General features: G+C 41.2%; 1 protein-coding gene across 1 annotated transcript in view; it reads right to left on the bottom strand.

Moving 5' to 3' along the window:
* LVRN (laeverin) overlaps positions 1-12857 on the bottom strand; it is a 33897-nt gene extending 21040 nt beyond the window's left edge. Inside the window, exons 1-5 of the mRNA XM_058827636.1 lie at positions 12268-12857; positions 6703-6845; positions 5486-5625; positions 3274-3400; positions 960-1114 (exon numbers count right to left, since the gene is read on the bottom strand). Of these exons, the coding sequence (XP_058683619.1) occupies positions 960-1114; positions 3274-3400; positions 5486-5625; positions 6703-6845; positions 12268-12857 (1155 nt within the window). The remainder of the gene's footprint in view (positions 1-959; positions 1115-3273; positions 3401-5485; positions 5626-6702; positions 6846-12267) is intronic.
* Positions 12858-24079: the final 11222 nt, after the last annotated feature.

Here is a 24079-nt window from a genome sequence, read left to right as displayed (position 1 = left end):
AGGAATGATACACTAAACTGGGGAAATAACCATTTCCAAAACCAGCAAATTGCCCTCATGGCAAGTACAAAACTTCCAAAACAGCTGTTGTGCAATCATATCTGGCATTTAATACTTAACAAAAACCTGATCATTTCTGGATTTATATTTTATTTCCTAATTCTTAAAAACCAGAAGTACAAGTTTTTGTAAAATAGATTTTAGTTAGGCATTGACATTTATTTCATTGGCCCACAGTAAAAACACTCTGCTAATCTGAAAGTCTGCAAAGTTGCAGACCTTTTCAGAAAGGCATAAAAGTGCACTAGCCAAGTCAACCTCTTTTTGCTAATTTTACTGACTTTGTGCAAATAGTTGCTTTTTTTCTGGCAAATAACAGGAAATCAAACATTGTCAATAAGGAAGTGTAACTGTTTTATCATTCCAAATCAAGTAAGAAAGAATTCAGAAATCTCTATGAAAGCTGGGCAAAGATGCAGTGCAAACTATGTTCATGTTAATTTTATTCTATTTTGCTATGGCCTGTGCCTTGCAGAAGAACAAATAACTTTTGCAGTATCTACATGCACTGCCACTACAAAAGAATACTGATGAACTCAGTTTGAGTGTCCTAGCAAAGTACTAAGTTTATTGTATAGACATTACTGTCATCCCTACATCCCTACAGTATCTTCTCCCATTCAAGCACTGTGTAAGAAAAAAAGCAAGTACTCCATTGAACAGTTTTGTATTAATGAGTCCTGTACAAATCAGCATACAATCTGTAAGATGATAGAACCTACTTTTAGCATTGCTTTATCAGCAGAACATATGATCAAACAGACTTTCAGTGCTCTAGTTCTCACACTCTCTACTATTAAGTGATTATTTTACTTCTACTAATCAGTAACTGCATCACCAGCAATTGTGAGGAAACAATGTCATAGGCAAATACATGCACAGAATTTTTTACCACATGCCTGGTGTCCTAGCTCATGTGACACAATTAAGGCAATCATTGCCTTCCTGCTTGTGAAGTCATCACTTGGGACATTCATCAATGATGCTTCTTGGAAAATCAGTAGCCCCCAGTTTTCCATACCAGCTGCTCCAAAATCAGGCAGTGCGACCAGATCTAGATTGATTCAAACAGACACACGCACACAAAAAATTGTTATCTTAAATATTTTCATAAACAAAATGCTCACATGATTTTAATGTTCACACTGGCTCAGCACCCCATTGTAGTGCTTCTTTGTGGTATTACAGCAACACTTGCAAATTATCACTGAAATTTCTTCTTGTCATGCTTTTCACCTATGATGCCATTCTTTCAGGAAGCCACAAAATTAATTCCCACAGAGCCCAAATCTGTACTGTAACTTCTACATAGAAATTTTCTGAATGAAACGGAAGTTAGGAGACAATATATTCACTGCTGACAGTCAGAAAACTTTCTCTGTGAGTTTCTCCTCTGTTTGGGTAAGATAATAATTACCTTTTTCTTCAGCCTAGCAAGTGATAAAAAAGAAGTCTTGCTCTTTCAGCTGCGTGAGTAGAGGTATCTTTCCCACTCCTGCTTGGAAGGTGCCTTAGAAACATCTCTTCATTTACACGGTAAGACTATCAACTCTGTCCTGCCCCTTTTGCCTTGTGCACAGACATTAGTTTTCCAGTTCAAATGTGAGAGCCAGACAAAGCATCAGGGTCTCAAGGAAAGATATACCATATAAACTCAGCAGCAAAGATCAAAATTTGGAAAAGGTATGCAGAAGGTTTGGAATGTTTAGAAGCACTGACCACAAGAAAGCTACAGTCCAAAAGCAAGGCAATTAATGCAAGCATGGTGCTTAATCCCATCACAGGTAGGCAGCATCTCAACTGGGATTATTGCCTCCATTTTACAGCAAAGGTATTTCACTTCTGGTGAGGCAGCTCTTATCCAGCCTTGGGGCAAGAGGCCTCACTTACAACTGCACCAAAATCAGGTGTAGAAAAACTCTTAAGGTCCCTAGGTTTAAATGTTTTTATTCTTATTTTCACATTTTGAGTTTGCAATAGAAATCTCTTGTATTTACAAGGAGGCACTCTTGGTTGGTCTAATTTTACTATTTTTTAAATGAAACTTTGAAAAGGGAGACACACTGGGAAATCCAGTGGATGTCCCATGGCATTACAGTGGGGATTGTAATATTATTACAGCCCTCTCTGAAATTGAAATCCGACCTAACAGGAAGTCTACAACACCATTCCTCTACTTCAGTTGTGTAGTTGTTTTATGTTAATGAATGAATGTATTGACATTCCTGCTAAACACATGAACACAAGCATGAAACAGAATAATATGCAGCCCTTGACTAGCTTGCAAGATTACTAAGACAAGAAAATTTAAAGAATGAAGACTGCATATACTGCATTTTCCAAAAAAAGTGTAATGAGTAAGTCTGCAAGTTATTAGAAATATACTGGGCAATAATAAATTTACATAGATTAACATTTATTTCTGTCAAATGCCAAAATACAGATTTGACAAATCAAACTATCTAGTCAAGAAAAGAGGGAAATTCCTTTCCCCCAGTCCTGCCATCTGCAAAAATCATTGGCAGGTCCAAAATTAATTTTAGAGAATAACTGCTTTCTGTCTTCTCAATATTCTCCCCATTTTCCTGTAATATTCATGCTGAAAGCCTTGGGAATCCAAGTACAAGTAACAAACAAACTGTACAGTGAAACTAAGCGGTGTCATAATTTTTCTTGACTGAAGGTTAACTGGACCTAATGTCCACTTGAAGTAGAAACAATGTTTTCCTGCAGGGCAATCCTCCCTGTTTTTCTGGGGAGGAACATGCAGGAACACACACCCAAGGCAAGACAGGGAGGTACTGATGAAAGCAAGGAATGCTTTGTGGAGACACAGACTACAAACAGGCAGCATGGATTTACCAGGAGAACACAGGAACTACAACATCCTTGCATGTTGTGATCTATGCTCCCAAAGACAGCCACATGACTGAACTACTCCTTTCTACCCACTTTATTGTCCCACCTGACCCTTTTATTAGGAAAACAGGCTTTAAAAGAATGAGTAGAATTTGAAGGTGAGAGTGGTGAGTTGCAGGTTAATTAAAGCCATGAGACAGGAAGGAGAATTCAGTGATTTAAAGTTCAGGGGGTTTATTCCATGAATGTGGTAAGCTGTAAAAGGAGAATCATGGAAAAAAACCCCATAGCTTCTATGAACATTACAACATCAGCAGCCTTTTCTGATCCATTTCAGAAAATAATTCATCTCACCTGTCTTTGGCAGAGGGTAGCTGACATTAAGTATATCTTCCAGAAATGAAAATATTGGGCCTGTGATATTTAAAGCATAGTCAACATATCCATTTTTAATTGCTTCCTTCCGGGCCCAAATACGTATCTGCAATATAACAAGGAAGAGTTATTTTAAATAACCCTCACATTTCATTTTCTTCGCTTCTCTTCTGTGAGTCATTGTTGGAAAAATGCTGTCTGTCCACACCAGACCATGCAATGAAGCTTCTAATTTAAAAAAATCCAACTGAAGGTTTACTGGACCTAACAAAATGCAGCACAGACCCTGATCCTGCTAAAATCTAGGAGAGTTCCAGTTCTTCAAAAGGACAAATATTTGAATGCAACTATATGTTGCAGGAACAAATGAACTCATAGCTCTTATTTTCTTAAGTGGTAAACACTGTAAAACTATTTAGAATTACACATCTTAAACCAGCGCATTCCAGTGAGTGTGTCTGGGTGGCAAGCTTGAGTTTAGGCCACCTGAAGAGAGAGAAATAGATGTCGAGAGAGAGTTTTCAGTCTTAACATGCACATCTTCTGAACTTTCTCCTAGACCACTGGCCTCCCCTTTGCTGGAGAGGGCAGGTGACACCTGAGCAGATGACATTTGTACCTCTGAGTAATGAAAACCACAGCAGCAAGAAATCTTTCCTATCCTGTGCCCATCAATTTTATCCTGATACTGAAAAGAGCAGCTGCTTGCCCAGAAGTGATGGAGTAGCCTGAGAAAAGGTTTATATCTCCATCATGTATCTCTGAACAAGAGATTCCCTGACAGGTGCCCAGCAGCTCAAAACCTTCACGTTTCTTGCATCTAAATGCAATGCATGATCTCACAAGGAGCTGCACAGCCAAACTCTAAGAGCGTAATTGGGAAGCATCAGGATTTAATTCACAATGAAAAAAAAAATTAAGCACATTCAGTCAAGAGGCCCTCTTTTCAGCCAAGGCTTCAGAAGAGATTCAAAGACCCAATCACTTCATTTTGCAAAATCTAAACACAACTAGCACCTTAAAATCCTCATCCTAGTACAAGCTTTGAGTGTTTCAAACATCAAAACAGGCACAATAAACAGGTTCCTCACTGTGGAGGCATAAACTGAACATCTCTGTCCAAAACCAAGGGGTGAAATAGCTTCTCAATCTCATGTAACACAGGTGGTCCCTTTTCCCTCTGGAAACAGCTCATTTGAATACTCTGCTCTGCTGAGTCCTGTCAGTCCAAGAACTGGGCCCAAGAAAAAGCCACCACAGCCATAGCTCTAAGTATCCAACAAGTTCAACACAGGAGATGGCAGGTCCAACACACCAAATCCAATCTTCCCCTTGAAAAAGAGCCAGCACTGTGCTTCTTAGACAACCTCTGCACTCTCCACTTACATTGTCCCACCTTTCTCCAGTAGGATGAGAGTGAACTAACCATGAAGTGCCCTCATTTAATAAGGAGATAAAGTAAATTCTGTTTTTATTAGCCTTATGCTTGAACTTACTATTTCTTTTGGAAAAACTTGATGCATCTTTTCCCTGTTGACTTTGAGTGAAAGAAAGAAAGTGAAGCAACTGCTGCCCATGTAGTACATTTGTTTGCATCTTCTCTCAACAAGCCTTGGCCTTTCAGTCTAAGAGCAAAACTGAATACTCACAAATGAAGAAACTTCAAACCCAAAAGACTCACTTTCGGTGGTTAAAAAATGTGCACACTGTGGAATAGAAGGTTAATATACTAGTGTAAAAAATGTTCAGAGCGCAAATGATGGAGCACTACTGATGCCACCCCGTGGCTCCTCAGGGGAACTTGAGAAACAAGGCACTGAACATCAGTGGTTTGTCACAGCAGCGGAAATGGGTATGTTTTCCAAATAGGACACCTAAGAAAGCAAGAAGATCTTGAATTATAACCACTACTTTCTGCAGAGTAGCTGCTCCTAGATTTTAACATACATAGGCCATACCTACTTGTGCAGTTGAGTGAAATGAACAGGACAAGACAATAAACTAATTGTCTCAAAGGAAAGCTTTGCAGAAATATCTATAGGACAAATGTTAGCAGTTTTTCAACACAAGCAGATAGTTTGAGAATGGTATTTAACACAGTTAACATCTGTGATGTCTTCAAACCACAGGATGCATCAGAGGGCCAGCTTCTGTTGTAAATTTCTACAATGTTAGGCAGCCTCATATCTACCTCATTTCCCCGCTCAGTTCTGGTGACATAATCGAAATCACAAATCACAAAAGCAGTCAAGTAAGTTGACATTTTCAGTGAAGTGTTAAATGCGGTAACTGTCCACAGGCTTCCATTTTCATCCTTCATTTCAGATACATCTAGGAAAAAAAGTTAAAGAAATGTTCAAACCTAAGTTCTTCCATAAAAAACAAGGACTTTTGTGTTTTCTGCATTTTTTTTTTTCACCACTTTCTTCAATATGGTGTATTCCTGCACTAACTCATATGTTCCTCGTAGAAGGAGAGCAGCCAGACTCCATCAATTTTAAACTGTGGGCAAGCCGGGGATAATTTATCTCATTCTACCTATCTACAACCTGTTATGATCAAAATATTGGTCAGGGCTGCTTAAGAATTACTAAATACTTAATCAGATACCTTCCTTCCAAGTAAGGAGGATATAGGCAAGATTCTTTGGGGATAAAAAATGCTTCCAGTGATTCTCACAGCAATCCCACCTATTCCTAAGTTTCAATGCAAACGTCATAAAACTTACTTTTATGGCTGAAATTTATTTAGTTGAAAAATAAAGATTCATGGCATTGAAATGCAAAAAAAGGATTTTTAAGAAAGAGACAAGTGACTCAATGGATTTCTCTAGGAATACTAATTTAGGGAATTTGTTTGGAATCTTGTACCCCACAGACATCTCACATGAGATCCCAGTAAGGGACAGAATGAGCATCTCCAGAGCCTTTTAGTCCTCTTGTTCTTATTCTGCCCTTACACAGTAGGCTAGAATATGCCTGGAAAAATTTTTTTTGTTTGCTATAAATGTCTTAGCATCTATTGAGAATTAAAGGATCTCACAAATACAGGCTTTGCATTCCCAGGGCTGCCATTTTGCTTTAAAATGATGCCACACAGTAAGACAAAACACACTAACTGAGCGGTAAATGCCAGAAATCAAACTCTGTGCAGCCTCCAGCAGGCAGACGAGAGCACACCACAACTGATAAAATGGTTTGACAGAATTGTTAGGATCAGAGACATTAATTATGAATAATGGTGCCCAAATTTTTAAGTTCATAGACACAGATTTTCTGCACCTTTTGAAGACATCAGCAGACAACAGAACATTTTTTGGATGATGTAAACTTCTCAGATGAATTGCACCCTTTTTAGAAGTAATGTAGGAGGAGAAAAAAAACATACATCAACTTGTTGTTTACATACCAATAGCAGGCATGTTGGAAAGAGCCACGTAGCTTGGGTCATGGATAATTCTGATATTAAATGTGGCCTTCATGGCAGGTTCATCAAAACATGGGTAAACTCTCCTGGCATATGTTGGTTCCATTTGGGATGCAATGAGTATACTGTATTAAAAAATACAAATAAAATTAATCCAGCATGCTGCAGCTGATTAAAATCACATAGAGACAACAAATTGGAAAAAGCAGCAAGTGAAGCATGTAGATATGCAGATTTGGAAAAGACTTGAAAGTCATGACTAAATCCACATACCAAACAGCCAGCTCGGTTTAGATGTTTGCAGAGAAAAGCAGTCTTTTTAAATTGCATTTTGGCTTTTTCCTCACAGCCTTTTCCAGATTAAATATTTGAGCATTTTTATTTTGTTTGCAAAAATAGAGTCAATTAAAGTTTTGCATACAGCAGACCGTATCTCTTTACACCTGCTCTTCTTCCTAATGAATGCACTCTTATTAATTAATCATACATTTTAATATAACATTGTGATAACTGTTAATGCACATGCTTACACTTGGACAACTCTGACAAATGCCACAGAGAAGCATCCCTGGGAATACAGCACCAGTGCTGTCCCAGTCCACTGGCAAGCCCAGAATAATACCCAAAAAGATCCTTTATGCCAAGGAGCTATGCCTCGCTTGAGGCAGATCTCTGTGGCACATTGTGTCAGATGCACTCCTCCTATTTGAACCACGTGAGCTTTGCTCCACTCAGATGCTTAGCAAGTAGTTCTAATCAAGGTTAACCCTCCTGTGTCAGTGAGAATTCAGCAGCAAACCAAAACTGGTGACTGGACTGGACTGGTAAATGGCAGGAATTGCATTAATAGCAGAAAAATTGACTACAAATCAATCACTTTACACTGTAATATCTGCAGCTATCAGTCTGTTGAGCTGTCCCTCCACAGCACCTGGCTGCAGGGCAGTGATCTCCCCTCAAGGAGGTACACCTCTCAAGGTTACCCTTGAAGCTGTAAGACCCTTTACTTGGCACCAGACATGGATGAGCTGGTGATATCTTTTACCTGTATGCAACACTGAAGATTATTTTTTAAGAAACTTCCTCAATAACCGTTGTATTCCATCACAATTTAAGTGTAGAGCATTGACTTCTAATCCACCTGTACTTACTAAATACTAAAATACCTATTTGTACTTAATACTTATTAGCTGTTAAATATTAAAACCTTAATTTACCATTGGACTGATCTCTGACTCTTCTCCTGCAAAGTACACTTGCTGGAAACAGAATGTAAATCAATGACTTGTGGCAGAACTCTCAACAACCTGTACGTCTGACCTGTTCACATGAGGGCATCTGTGCCAAGAATCAGAAAAAATACAAATGCAATGGTCCTCAAATCTCCATACCTGTCAGCTAAGCAGTTCCAGCAGCTGGGCATACAAGAATGGCATCATCTCCTGCTTCTGTGACCTCACTGCTACAGGGAAAATATTTTTCTGTTGCAGTTGAGGTGTTCCCCTAAAGTTTATATACCAGGGTCAGAAACGCTTATTCTTAGCACTGAGGCATCCCAAAGAAGGCAGGAGCCATCAGGACAGTAGCCATACCTTCAGCATGGAATGAGTCAGGTCTGTGCTACATTGTAGTAATTGGTGCAGAAACAGCTAACAAAAATCACTGCAAATACTGTGTCCAGTTACATTTTGGCATGCCTATTCCACTCTATCCTGTCAAGTGTTTTATGCACAGGACATGTGCAGAGAGGCTTCCAAACAAAATTCTGAAAATATTTTTAAATATTTATGTGAAGAGTGACATGCATAAAGCCTGCACACCATAGTACAGCCTTTGGGATCCTCTAACTCCAAAGCAGCATACATGAGCTCATTCATGGCAGTGCAAGAAGCTCTCTGTGCAGAATAATGGACAACAGCACCCCTGCACTGTGTATGTTTGAGCCAGAAGTGCTCGAGAAGAAGAGGAAAACTGGTTTCTGTATCTTTCTGCCTACCCAGGTCCTGTACTGGTCCTGGATTACCACAGCTACATGCAGAATACTGATTTCCCATTTCAAGAGGAAACCCTTCAGACACCTAGAGAAGTGTGAGCTTCTTCCCTCTTCACTTTCTTTGCTCCTGCAAGCACTGCAGATATGGGGTGTCCTTTATCCATAACAAGTGATCCCATTTTTCAGCGTTTTCTTTTGCATGTAAGACATGATCAGGTGGGTACTACAAATCGTCAGCAACAGTAAAAACACATAAAGCCATCAATGGTCAAACTGACAACAAAAAATTTCCATGCTGGATATTCAGTGAAGTTGGAGCTTTGGTTTATTCTTTTTTCACAGAGGTGAGGTTAAGACTTCTGAAAATAGCTGTCTCTCTGAACAGCTTTCTGACCTCACGCAACAGCAGTGGGGTTAGCAGACTAATATGACCAATAAAAAAAGAAAGTTCAGATGGAAAAAACATTTCAGTCACTTCTCAAAGCTTGCCTTGCCCAGACTTTTCTGAGATGAGAGGTCTCTAGCAGTTCCTCAAGCAGAAATCACAAAAACCACTAAGGGCTCTAGCACGTGCAAGGAATACAGGACTGCATGGCTGTAGGCAGATGTCATATTGTCTATTACAGCTGCTGTTTTCACCCAGGTGCTGAGGTCAGAAAGCCGACCTGACCCCAGGGTCTGCTGAAAACTGGTACGAGACACTTAAGAAAAATTACAGGACAGACTGCTGGAGGTGGAAGTTTCCTTCCAGAACAGTAATTGGCTTTTTACTGACAGCTGAAGGGCGCTGAAAGTTTTTTCATCATTGCTCATCTATGTAATCCGTAAGAATCCAACTTCTTCCATTATTAATACCTGGACAGACCTTACAAATCACTCAAAATGTATCTCCTCAAAAAAAAAAAAAAAAAAAAAAAAAAAAAATGCAAACCCCTTCAGTGTTATTGGAACCCATCAGGTTAGGAAATAGCTGGTAAAGTGATGACCTAAATCTTAGTGAAGTGAAAATAACAAGATACTATCGCATAGCCTTGATTCAGAAAAAAACCTTTTTTTAAAGCAGAAAAAATATGCTAACTAATTCACTAATATCAGTTATGTGTCCAGGAACAAATAAGAAAATAATACATTGCATATACACTCAGTGGATTTTTTTATTTGTTCCATTGTCTAAATACACAAAATGTCATCTTTTTAACCAGGCTGCCATCTCATTTCATTAGTGCTTTGTGATGAGCTAAGAATGAAAAGGAACATTTGTCATACACCCTCTAAACAACAGGAAATTTAATTATACATATTATTTTAATTATTTAAAAATGTGGTTTTTTTCTTATTTTCTACCGTTGCAGCAAGGCTGACAACAACTTTTTTTTTTTTTTCTGGCACTCTGAATTTTATACAGCCTGAATCAAAATTAAAAAATCACTATCTAATTCAGTGTTTCTTATGCTGCCTGATATCAAAAGACAAAAACTCCTTGCAACAGTATTAAAATGGTAAGATAAAAAAGCAGTTCTTTATTGGAAGCTTCCAAGTGCCTCCACAGATATGGGCTGTGGGCACACCAGTATTGGATTTCTATGATTTTTTTAAGTTTAACAAATTATCATATCTAACAAACATTGCCCAATTAGAAGAGCAGTTGCTTAGGTAACTTTTCCCCTGAGTACTCTCCCATTGGAGCTGGTCCTGGGCTTCTTTGCCCCACTTGTTGTTATGTCTTCTCAGATTCTGATTGGAAAAAAATCTTCTTCTTCTTCTAGGTCCTCTACTTAAAAATAAGACTAAACAGTATTTCAGTAATGTATTAGAAGATTAGCTTATTCCTCTAAAATATAAGATAAAGGGTAGCAAAAATAACAGGATCTGTATAACCACATATAAATGATCTAAAAAGCTACAAAAATATGAAAAACACTTAAAAAGCAAAAATCTTTAGACATCACTTAGATAGGACTTAATTTAATTAATACCATGTCAGAAAGTATACTGACACAGAATTAAGTAATTAATTAATTGATCCTTTCTAATCTGGATTTTTATAAAACTATATAAATAAAAGGTTCTAGATTTTCCTTACCTTAAATTGCACAAATACTCCTGTGAAAAACAATCTGTGAATGAATAAATAGCAATTAAACAAAAACCGAACGTGCTTCCTAAAATATTTATTGTCATACTGCACTTTGTCTAAGGTTTACCAAATTACCACCTCTTTCTTAAAAAAAAAAAATAAATAAATAAATAAATAAATAAATAAATTTAAAAAAATGTATAAGTTGCATTTTCCAGATGTGGAAGACAATGGTATCAAGATTCACACGAGCAGCTGAAAATCCAGCTTGTTGAGAAGAGTCTTCCCGCCCATTTCAACTAAAACTATTGCCTTCATTTAGTAATTTCATGTTACTGCTACTGCTCTACAGAGGCTTGAATGTATGGATCTTGTGACTGCATTTTACCTGCTCAAACAAGAAGCCTATGAACTGCTAAGATAGAATTTGTTCTAGTGGACTCATTGATAGACAAGTGCCAAGAATACTCGAATCTTAACTCCAGGTTTCCTTTTGACTCGGTGTTTGCTCAGCAAATCACAACATCTTTGATTATTAAAAAGAAAAGCTTCAAAGCAAGCAATTCATCTGCCACTTCTTTAAAATCCTATTTTGAGAAACTTGTCTTCCAGCGGAAATACTTAAATTCCAATCTTAAAATTCACTTCTCTTTAGCAAGTTTCACATCCAGAAATTTAAAAGAAGAAAAATAAAAAGATTATTTTGAGGGTGAAAATGTTTTAGATGATTGACTACTTGATAAGCTCACACTGTCCCAGCACTGATTTTGCAGTTCAAAAGAGAAGGAGAGCATCCAAATAATACCCACAACGCAAACCGCGGGTTGTCTGGTGACGGCTGAACAAGTCCAGGTGCAATAGCACCTACAAAAAAAGGTTTAAAGCTGTTTAAAGCAGCCACCCATCCTACTCCACCATGCTTCTGAAATTGCATGTGTTCACCGTCTCTAAACTCAAATACGCAGCCAGAATCCCGGGTTCTTGATAAAGACATGCTCCCCACAGACGCAGGTTGAGGAGATGGGGAGTTGTCAGCGCTACACGGACATGTGTGGGGCCGGGATGAAGGTTCTGAGACGGGCTCCATCTCCCAGGCTCTGGGCACAGGTACTGCCCGACCCCCTCGCTGCAGCCAAAGGCACTGAGATACCACAAGATGTCCAGCCGGAGCTGCAGGTGAAGTCACCTGCCGACGGAGAGCCAGCGCAGCCGGGCCGATGCTCTCCGGAGAGCAGAGCAGCCGGCCTGGGCACAGCCCAGAGTCTGCGGCTCGCTCCCTCTGGAGCCACCCTGGGAGGTGCTGAGGCCGTGCGGAGCAGCCCCCTCTCCCGGCCCGGGCAGCGAGCGGCTCCGCCCGGCGTGCTACCAGCTCCCGCAGCCTCCAGGGCACGGGCCACCCCGACCCTGAGCCGCGGCACCCCCGCTGCCGTCGGCTCAGGGGCTCGGGCTCCCCGCAGCGGCCGCCGCCGCCGCCTACCTGCTCTGCCCCCGGTCGGTGTAGCGAGTGAGGAAGAGCCCGTCCAGGTTCTCCTCCAGCGGGCCCTGGAAGCCCAGCTGCAGCACGTAGCGGCGCCCGGCCCGGAGCCGGCCGCGGAGCTCCAGCACCGCCACCTCGGCGGCCTCGTCCTGCCGCAGCCCCGCCACCTCCACGGCGGCGCCCGGCTCGGACAGGGGCCCGCGCACGGCGGCGCCGCGGCTCCGCAGCCCAGAGCTGTGCAGCACCGCCGCGTCCGTGTCCTGCAGGCAGCGCACCGTGATGTTCACCTGCCCGCTGAAGGCGAAGGGCCCCTCCTGGCCCGGCCGCACGCGCGGCCACAGCTCCAGGTCGTAGTGGAGCGGCAGGAGGTGGCGGGGCAGGCGGCGAAGGGAGCTGGCAGCAGCAGGAGCGGGCGGCGAAGGGGCGGCGGGGCCGGGGGCGCGGGGCGAGGGCGGCGGCGCCGCCTCCTGCCGGCAGCGCCCGTAGAGAGCGGAGAGCGCCAGCAGCGCGACCAGCAGCGCCAGCAGCAGCGCGGCCCCCGCGGCCGCCGCCCTCCGCCCCACGTAGAGCCCCCCGGAGCGGGTCCCCATCCCCGCCGCTCTGCGCCCCGACGGCCGCGGCCGCCGCTACTTACGGGGCGGGGGAGTGAGCGCGCCCGAGGGCGGGACGAGCCGGGCCAGGGGAGTCGGGTTCGCCCCCGTCCCGGGGAAACCTCTCCGCCAAGGGCTGCTCCGGCGGGGCGGGCGGGCCGGGGACACCGGCCCCGTGCGGGGGAGCGGGGTGCGGCGGGCAAAGGGGGAACGGCAGCCTTAGCCGGGGGAAGCTGCCGGCTGCCCCCGTACCGTCTGTCTCAGCAGCCTGCGGGGGAAACGCCACGGCGGGCAGCCGAGCAGCCGCTCCTTATGCCGCTCCGGCGGAGGGGTGGGCCGGAGATGCTGGATGCCGAGGTCCCCCCGAGAATGAGGGATAAAGACGCTGCCCGGACAGACGGAACGGGCCCCCGGTGGTCCCGACGTGTCTCAGTGCAGGGCAGCGTCTCCGGGCTCTGGAGCTCTTTCTCTCTCAGAAAGCTCTGGTACCAGAGAAGACTGTCGGGACGGTGATGGGGGCTCCCCACGCAAAAAAAAAAAAAATCCAACATAACCAAAAACGCACAAATATTTCTATGTCTTTTACCACAGCGTCAGGAGAAAATATGAGAAAATGGCGGGGTCGCTGTTTGAGGAGCACAAGTGTTGCGGTAAGAGCATTATCTGTTCTCAAGGGAAATCTACAATGCTAGATGATCGAGTCTGAAAAGTCTTTGGTACATAAAGGCACGACCAAAGTGAGTTTTTAATAAATAGTTTAGAGTCTCATTTCCTGCATAGTTCAGTTGAGGCTATAAACATCACTGTCCTGTTCATACGTAATTAACCCCATTAAAATCAATAGGATTACTCCCGTGTTACCACTTAAACACATACTCAAAGGGTTTGCCAGTGGGGGCCGAATTGCCAGCAAGATTGAAAAATGAAACCTTGTAAAATTTCCTGGTGTTTTTTCTAAGTTGCAGCTCCTTTTTAAAATCAAGATGAGCCATGAATTAACAGGAGCAGAAGCCAGGAACAGTGGCTCTTGGGTGCCACTGCTTCGGACACTTTGTAGACAGGATTACAAGCTGGGTTTCTCTCTCCTTCCCCCCCCCCCCCCCCCCTTCTTCCCCCCCTCCTTTTTTTTTCCCCTTTTTTTCCTTTTAATTTACTGAATTTACTTCCAACCAACACACACACCCCTACATTGTCTTGAACCCAAGATAATTTCCTGGGGCTTGCAGTCTGCACAACAGCCACCTTCAACACCAAACAACTCTGCTTGCAATACTTGAGGCATTGGATTAGGTATTACAATCTGCTGTGTCACCAGAGGTAAAGCAAATTCACTTTAATGATCTCACTCCAAAGGTATCTCCTTCTAAGTTAGTTGTTAATTGAGAGAAATAATTTTTCCAGTTGTCCTATACAGAACACAGGTATTGTTTCCTTATGCTGGGTACAGCTGGGCTGGCTGTTCCAGGTCTAGGGAACAGCTCTAAGCCACTGCACTGTGAAAATTTCATGTTCCAGCAGAAGATTATAATCTGTTTTCCTGTCACTTGAGGGATGGGGGAATACCCTCTGACAGCCTGTTCAACGGATTGTACCTCTCCCACTCTTCTTGCCTCACCTCATCCCAATGCCTTTGCTGATGTTGCCCATTAGGTTCACAACACGTTGTCTTCTGGTGCTGGCTCACCTGCCTTTTCTTTTTTCACACAGCTGACTTGCATGTTTCTGTTTCCATGCTTCTTTTCTCAACTGGTTTTCATTTACCCAAGTCCTCCCATCCCATGGAGACTTTCTGTTTCCCTGGTTCAGACCTTTACACTCTGTCCATTTAACCCAGCATCCTTGCACATGCCTCACATAATTTTACTCTTCATTGCACATCATCAGCCTCTTCCTTTTCTCCTAGCATATTTTGCCACATCTATCAAATTGCTCTCCTGTTAAGACTTTACAATAATCTCCAGACAACTCCTTGGAGGTTGCCAGACGTGCAGCCCTGAGCTTACTGCCCTCCAAAAAGTATGACCTGCTGCATGTCACTTAAATATTTCACAGAAAATATATTCAAGTGTTTAGGAAAATATCTCTTCCTTTTGTTGACATTGTACACTTGGGAAACAGTTTGTTGTGCCAGTTCAAAGAGCTGGTCCATCCCATAGAAGAAGCACTGACAAGTGAGGGAGACTATGTAAGAAGAATTTGCTCCCAGGAAGACCAGCATAGAAAAGACAGCACTGCAGAGAAGGACATGATGGGAAGAAGAGCACAGATACTGTAGAAAATTAAGGAGGATTTCCATGTCCTGTTTGCCAATTTTTTTTTTTTTAAATTCATCCTCAACACTGTTCAGTAAAGCCATTCTCATCCACTGAACTCCTCAAAACAATGCACAGGCAAAATTAAAACTGAGGCATTTCATTCCACATCTGTGAAAAGAAGCAGAACTTCTCAGTGATAAGTAGTGCAGACCCCATGGGAAGGTTGCCCTTATTAAAAGTGTGGGATATGTTTCAAAGTTTACAGTTCATGTCTGTAAAACACACTTTATTTTCTCTTGTTTTCAGTGGAGAATTCAAACCTGCTACTTTCCTCCATTAACACATAATAAACCCACAATAGTTATGACTTACACTAAATGTTTTTAAAAGTGTTGTTTAACTACCTTTTCCTCTCAAATAATTTATAATCTCACAAAGTGACTGATGGGTCATTTCCCTCCTGGTGGGAACATTTATACCAGGGAATGCTAGAAGTGGGAAAATAGTTTGCATGCAGTACAAAACATGTGAGGAGCTTCTGGTGCAAATATTACAGTTCATCCCATCTGCTGAACTTTGCAAAGTTAAGACATCTGAATTATTATGAATAATAATTCATAATGAATCTGAATTATTCAGCTCCTGGAGCTGAAGATGCAGGAGATCCCAGACACTCTGACCCAGACACTCTGACCGTGGCAAGCGAGGCAGAGCTTTTTACTCGGGTCAAGCACAGATCAAATCCTGGCCTTGGACAGAAACTGGAGGCTTATATTTAAGTCAGAAGAAGCTTTTAATACGTATCTGAAGGTAGAAACAAATCACCTGTTATAATAGAAGTCAGACATGTGTTGCTTTGCAGAGCACTAAAACATCTGACAAACTTTACTACCTTGTTTCAGATGATGGGGTCTGTGCCATCCTAAACAGCTGTTCAAAGTACTATTGGTGTCCCCTAAATTTTGAACAACAGAGAAAGGTCACATCTGACAGCATGACATCTACTGTCTATTAAGGTGCAGTAAAGTAAACAACATTTTCACCACCTGTGGCAGCTGGCCAAGAAATTTGACACATTTCAAGTAGCAAAATGTTACAGTGACCCTTCCCTAAAGTTTTTCAGTATTTTAAGGTTAATAGTATTGCTTTCATAAAAAGTATTGTAATGTCATCATAAATCGTATCTACTGAATGCAAAAAAAAAAAAAGGATAATCACATGTTTAAGCAATGTGAAATGATTTTTATGCTGAAAGATGATCCCCTCAATCACATTCTTAGTGGTTTGTTCATTCTAATATGAGAATGAGTGATGGCTTATATGGCAATTCCAGCTTTCAGTCAAGGGTGATCAGCACTCCTGGAATTTTGTTTTTAATAGAACTGATCATGTTTCTTCTTCAGATTTTGGGAAAGTGCCTGATTTCTTCTGCATTTACATGATCAGAACTTCTGGGCATGAGGAATCCATGTGTACAGTAAAATCCAGCCCCCCCCCCCCCTTAAAAAAAACTTGGTTTGCTCATTTCACAAAATGTAATTTGTTCTGCATAATTTATTCTCTTTCTTTAACAATAATGTATCAGAGCCAAAAATGTTGTAATGCCTGGGAGCATCTGTGGCAGGAGCTACTCTATGGAAGACACTGAAGCTGCAAACTTTCACTGTTGCTCTGAAGGTTCAAATAAGTGGATACTTCAGTAGGTTTCACAGCCATCTGAAGTAGGAAGTGTTAGCTACAGGTGACCATGCACAGTTAGCATAGCTGCAAATAAGTTTATACAGATTAAGAAAGCATGAGCTTTATCTTCTGTCTGGACATGTTTAAGAAGTTCTCAGCTTTCCTATGGACCCAGGATGAATACTTTATGTCATTCTTTATGGAGTATGTATCTTCAGTATCAAACTCAACACTCCTGGTACTTGTTACCAAGTAACTAGAGCCAGACTTGAAAGAATGATGCTTCTCTCCCTAATAAGAAAAATACCTCAACAAGCCTAACCAAGTCAACAAAAACACAAAGCAAACAAACAGGCAACCCAAACAAACAAGCAGAAACCAAACCCACCATCAGACTGTGTTTCACTGTTTCTGCCCTCGAGAGACTTTGTTCATTCCTGGTACAGAGCTGTGAGTGGATATACAGTTTAAAAGTTGTCACAGTAGCAACTGAACATAGATCTGTATTTGTGTTGACAAGACTATCTTAATTGGCCAATACAGTGCAATACAGAAAGGCAATGTGAAGAAGATTTCAAATTTACAAGGGCCACATTTGACCAAGCATTTCAATGTCATCAAAAAACATGAAATTGAAAATTCAGCTTAATGGTTTTGAGTGAGGTGTCATTTTGTGGTGGTCACTGTATGAGCAGATCAAGTCCTTTCACCACAAGTTATACATCTATTTAAAAAGTTTTAAGCAGGGAAGCATGCTTGAAATACTACCATTATTGCTAATGATCTATGATCTATAACTGGAGTGGTTTTTTAACCCATGTTTTTATTAAAATATATTCCTTGGTGTTTCAGACTAACAGGCCACCTCCATCTTGCAGACAACAAAACCATGCAAAAATTTGTAAATTCTGTTCTCATTTGATGGACCAGCTGTGAGCTGTTTACCAGGGCCTTGCTGACTGCCTCTGTAGATCTATGTACTGCTGGGATGGTTTGGATCTGCAGAGCAAAAGCTGGGTAGGAGCAACAGCTCTCACCAATGGAGAAGGACTAGCCACTGGAGAAACCATATTTCTTTGGGTACTTCTGCTTGTGGAGGATAACAGAGTAGTCCCTAAATGGTATGGGTAAAATAGGATAAAGATGAATTTGTGAGCAGAGTCACAGTGCTAAAGATTCCCTCCACAGAGCTGAGCGTGCTCAAAGAAGCCAGCCAGACCTGCAGCCCTGTTTGAAGGTAGGATACATGGGAAAAGCACCTCCTCCTCCTCAGGGAGGGACAGGAAAGCATTTCAAGGAAACCTGAAGAGATCCACAGAACAGTATGGAACACAACAAAGAAGTACACACAGCTGACATGAAAGCCACTAACAAGAATATGAGCAGAAGATGACAATTAAGGAGGCTGCATTTTTATAAGTTTGTTGGTTTGGTTTTTTTATAGCTGGTGAATACTATCAGTTGGATTTGAAGTTTTGGCAGGCAGTCGATAGGACTGATAAACCAAGTCTTGCAACTGAGATTATATGGCAAGGAAACATCACATTTTCATCAGTCTGCTTAGCAAGAAAAAAGCCCATTGGAACAATGCACTCTGGAATAAAGTTTTGAAAGAGAATTGTTGCAGTTTTAATAAAAAAAGGATGAGTATATCCATGAAACTTTGTTCCAGAAACCATTTAACTTCTTCATTTGTGAAGTTTAATGTTTTCTGATTATTACTGTACTTCAAAAAAACTTGTAGAGGTATATCAGCTTTTCTCCAAATAAGCCAACATTTTCAGGCTTGCGTCCAGCCTGACTGCATGGAAGTGGTTAGTAGATTGATATTGCTTAACATGATGAATGGTGTAATTTTGAAAATTGTTGGCTCTTTTTATTATATGTTTTACAACCTTTTAGATGCCCATTATTTTTCTGGGAGCTTCACTGAGTTTAACCAGGAATGTAGTACTTGTCCCCCGAGTGCTTGTCATACTGAAATTTATCAGCTCTCTAGGAGGAATATCAAGTAAAACTTGAAAAATTGATGTATTGGGATACTGTAAACTTTTTCTCACCCATGGAGTTGGACCAAGGGATTTGGATCAAGGACCCATGTGTCTCTTCTCATTTCATCTGCTTTTGCTGCAAGAAGGGCTCTTGGATGGTATGCAAGACTAAGATTGAAATAGGCAAGTACAGGAAATGCTTCACAAAGCTTATTTCAGCCCTAGAGCTGCAGAGGGAGCTGAAAGGGAAATAAGCAGAACCGTAGTGCATCTGGCTTCCTTTCCTGTTAGGATAGGAGGATAGCAGAAGAGAAAGCCATGGCTGTTCCTGCTAGAAACAACCTCTTCAACTGCAGTAGGCTGATGCCAGCCAGTCCAGCTGCCCAGAAGAGTGGGACATACTCAGTCTTTGTCAGGACTTTTGAAGCTTCTCTCCTGGGGCACATCGTGCACACCGGCCATTGATGGGCATTCAGCCCAGGACACAGAAAAGAGAGGTCCAACTCATCCAAAGTTAACTCCCAGGAATTGCACATGCTTTGGGGACTGGGTCCTCTGTACTGACAGTTTTGTTCTTTAGGGTTACCATATCTGTAAATGTCAACTTAATCTTTCTTAGCCCATTTTCCTAAGAAATTGCTTAATTTTTCGGTGGTGGGAGTTAGCTTTGAACAGAGCCCTATTATTGCACATCAACAGCAAGCTCTGCTGGATCATCATCATCAAAAAAAAAAAAAAAAAAAAAAACCAACAAAAAAGTATATATATTTCACATTTCAAAATACTGTTTTAAATCTGCCCTCTAAGATTATAAACTGCTTGCCACATTTTGAGATGTGTCAGATTTTCAAAAATTACTGAGAAATTACTACAGTTATTCCTCCACACTCTTCTTCCCATTAAAATCTTCACTAAACCAGTCAGACCTGAAGATTACTGGTGGGAATTCCCATGCTGACAGAGACTTAAACACCCAAGACTCCAACAGATATAAAGCTGACACATCATCTTTATCGCCAGATTCCAGGTATCATATTTTGCAAGATAGACTTCTTGAAGAAGTTCACAAAACACTCCCTTCTATATTGGTCCAACAAACCTGTGCTTCACTGCAGAACGTGGCTATGTGTCAACTTGTGATCAAATTGGCCAGAGCTCTGTATATCCCTACAGACCCTAGACAGCCTGTTTTCCAGGGCCTCTTTCTGGCAGGCCTTTGGAGGAAATGTACTAAGGTTTGAGCCTGATTTATAAACAGAATAAAGCAGGTCTCCAGTTTAACCCCTTAGTAAGTTCTTCTGGAATCTCAGAGCACAATACCTGCTTAGAATTCTTGCTGTGGTGCACCTTGCAATCCCATTGCAGTTCTTCATTTCTATTTGCTAGGTTTGCTCTGACAGATCCTAAATCTCATCTCATCTGATCTCCAAATGCTCTGATCCAATGAGACAATTAAAATAAAATCCCTCCTGAAGCCTGTGTGATTGGCTGGCAAGGAGTTTCAATATTTTTGGCAAATCTTTACACTTGGTGACACGTGACCTGTCTCAAGAAAATATGCATCATGGAAAAGGCTCAAAATAAATAAATTACAAAATATAACTCATAAATCATTTGTATGGATGTACCTGAGGAGGAAATGCACCCTGAGCTCTTGTACAAATCAGTTTTCTACAAAGAATGTGTCATAAAATAAGATGCAGAAATAGGACATCCCTACTCACAATAGAATATGAATACATTTTTCACTTAAAATTAATATGTGTAAAATAATAATGTTGCTAGCTACTAGACACTATCTTTGGTACAGAAAAGATCACAATAGAATAAAGGATATGGGTGAGCCTTTGGGTACTTCTTTATATTAAACAAACAAACAAACAAAAAAACGCAAGGAAATAACCCAAAACAAAACCCCCAAAAACCAAGCAAAGAAGAACCCTAATACAACACTTCAGTGCTTTTGTCTGTGTTGGAAAAGCTAGAGCTACAAAAGCAGGATTTTCTTTCAGGGCTAATGATATAGTAGATGCCATTGAGAACAACTCAGTAATAACAATAAAGTTTGGAAGTATTTCTGATCTTTGTTTTGGTAGGGTTGTGTGGGACTGCAGGCTGACACATGCCACCAACTTCTAAGAGTACTGTGCTGGTTTTTGAGATGATATGGAAAAAGTCTTAGGAGAGCACAGTCAGGCTTCACCTCTGAAGAAGATGGCAGTAGTGACATGAAGATCAGTGAGAAGAAGACTCCAAGTTGATGGCAAGGTGAGGAGAAATGGTAGGAAGGCACAGGACCTAGAAGGCATCAAGCTACACCACTTGTTCATTCAGGGGATAATTTCTGAATCATGGACCCAAACTGCAGGAATGTTAGCTTTATTATAAAGCCAAAATGAGGAACCTGTACCAGTATGATCAATCTAAACCATGAAATTATCAAATCTCTATGAGGGATGCGTCACAAAAAGGAGCATCTTTGTGTTTGGTACAAGACAGAAACAGTCTCTGTGCCAAAAAAAACCCAACCCACAACTGAGAATGACTGAGAACTAAGACAAGTTGAACCTGAGACTGTTTGGGTGCATGCAACATATGTTATTAGTTTGTTCTGGAAACAGAAAGAATGACATTGATAAAATACAGAATTGGGCTGCTAGCCACATTCTTCACTGAAATTAGCAAATCTAGTAGTGAGGTAAGGGAAGAGGGGAGCCTAGCAGGCAGATAAACTAAAACAAATACCACGGAAAAGGCAAGGACATCCTGGAGAAGTATTCAAAGCTTCAGGCCATGAGAAGCTCAATGCTAACACTGGAAAAGAGCATAGTTTTGTAGTGCTAGCCACTCAAGAGGGGCCCCAAGATTCTTCCCTTCCCACTGCCTAGAAAGCCTTTGAGATGATCTGCTGCGGTCACTAGACCTCACATGCCAGAATTATTTGTTAAAGGGTTAGCTAGTGACTTCTGGTAAATTTATAATACACTCAGTAACTTGGAGAGAAAAACTCTTGATGTCTTTCTGGTGAACTTTAGTCCTTAATACTCTTACCTCACAGTGGTTCCAAACTGGTTTCATTCACATCTTGAAGGAACTCTTTGGCTAACTATAATTCCTATACTGCCCTGGTATCATACTGACTTGGAGTCATCTTAAATACCAGCACATCACTAAATCTCACTCACAGCCATCGTGCACCACCCTTGTCCTCACATCAGTCCACCTGGTTCTGGAGGGACCACTACACACATCACAGATCATACGACATGTACACATTTTCAGTTCCTGTCCCTTGCATTACGAATGGATCTTAAATTTCTTTCCCAGAGGGGCCACCTCTGACAGGAATGAAGGATGTATGATCGCAGCTACTATTTTAACCAGATTTTAAAATGGAACCCCACAAGATCCATGTCCCACCCCATGAAGTTGATACTTCAGGAGAGATAAACCTGAAAGCCCAAGAAAATGTCCAACATAACTATACCAGGATTATCATGGGCTGATTTATAAAAGAGAAGTTTTAAATAACTTTGTTCTGGGAACTCATGGGAAGCTATTGGAAGATTGTCAAGCAAGTTCAGCTTTTATTACCAAACCCACACCCATTTCATGCACATTTCAAATGATGTCCAGGATGAACAGTCTATTCTTTGTAATGTTTCCTTTTCTGAAGTAACAAACTCTCCTGGTTTTGATTACTCTCTTCAAGCACCTCCTCAATCCGTTGACTCATTTAATATTCCCTTGGTCCCTCATTGCATGACTTCTTCCCTCACCATGTGCACAAAATAATGTATGTGCCAGTAAAATGTGAACTCTGAAGTGTTCCTTTCTGTAACAGAACAAAGTGTTCTCTTTCCCCTTCAGTTGACTACTGTTCCATACTCTGCTTCAGCTGATGGCACCTTAGAGGTTATAAACAGATACTTCACAGGAAAGGTTTTTCCTGCTGTAGTTGATGGATAAAGATGAAGGTCAGCATAGAGAGTACACATCAGCAGCAACTACTCATCTCAAGGTAGTTTGTAACTACCCTGAACCAAGGTAGTTTATAAATACCCTGAGGGTATTCTTCCATAAATTAAGACAAAATGCAGAAGAAAGAGCAACAAGGAATGTGAAAGTACTAAAACACAGAATGATTTTGGAAGGAATTGTGAAAGGCAAGAAAATAATTCCAGGGTTGTCAAAAAATGACACCAACACTAGCCTTCCACTGCAGCAAATTTTTGGAAACCACTGTTCAGAGTAACATTACACATCTTTTGCTGATTCCCCTTTCTGCACCTTGGTCAGATCAGAGATAACTCATTTCAAAGTAAAGGTGACACACAACATGTAATTGGGATGGCCTTACATCACACAGATTACATTAAAACATATTCAGCAAAGATTTCCCCCAGGTATTGTGCAGATGAAGGCTGAGACACTTCACCTGTGCTGAAAAAAGAGATATCTGTGACCAGTTTCTTAAAGCAGGATACAAACAAGAATACATTAGAACCCAAACCTTTACAATAATCTGTCCAACTTAATTTCAAAATACATGGAAATCTCAAATGTTGACCCCTATCATCTTGACTGCATTTAGACTTAGGAATCACAAAGGGAAAATGCAGATCTCATCTCAACATCTTTCTGCAATTCTCTGGATCATAATCCCTGGCCAATGCTGTCATAAAAATAAAAAAGAGAGTGGGTGGCTCCTAGTCCAGAAATTATATAGACAGCAGGGCAATTAATTTGGTATCATATGGGTGCAGAGTATTTAACCACTACTTCTCTGGGCCAGGAAGACATTGTAAGTGTAAAAAGCAATATAGAGCACAGTGGACAATCCCCCTTCCAAAGAAAGGGCATTGCCCCTTCCATTACCTCTTCAGTAGCTGCTTCTCCTGGTACAAGTCTTCTTTTCCCTTGGTAATTAACTTTCCCTTAAATAATTCTGTTTGAATGGTAATGCACACCAAGTTACGGTTACCATAATGGCTCACGCCATTCTCAGTCTCTTTATTTCCCTGTGTATATTATGGGGTTAATCCCCTTGCTAGAAAATCTTCTACAACAAGAAGTAGTTTTTCAAAAGAATATTAGGGGAAATATCCCCAACAAACTTTTTGAACCAAAGGCAGCTATTCAGGACTCCACCTCAAAATCAGAACTACTGCATACAGTCACTTCTTGTGGATTTTTTGTGTCAAACTGACAATATTTTCAAAGAAAATATTTCAAAGTTTAGTTAACACAGTTATATTTATAAAAAGTGCAAGTGAGCCAATGCCCTGGCAGTATG

The sequence above is a fragment of the Poecile atricapillus genome, chromosome Z (assembly GCF_030490865.1).
Source record: "Poecile atricapillus isolate bPoeAtr1 chromosome Z, bPoeAtr1.hap1, whole genome shotgun sequence".
In the NCBI taxonomy this organism is placed as follows: domain Eukaryota; kingdom Metazoa; phylum Chordata; class Aves; order Passeriformes; family Paridae; genus Poecile; species Poecile atricapillus.
The sequence above is the reverse complement of the archived record's forward strand: the minus strand, read 5'-3'. Positions and strand labels throughout refer to the sequence as shown.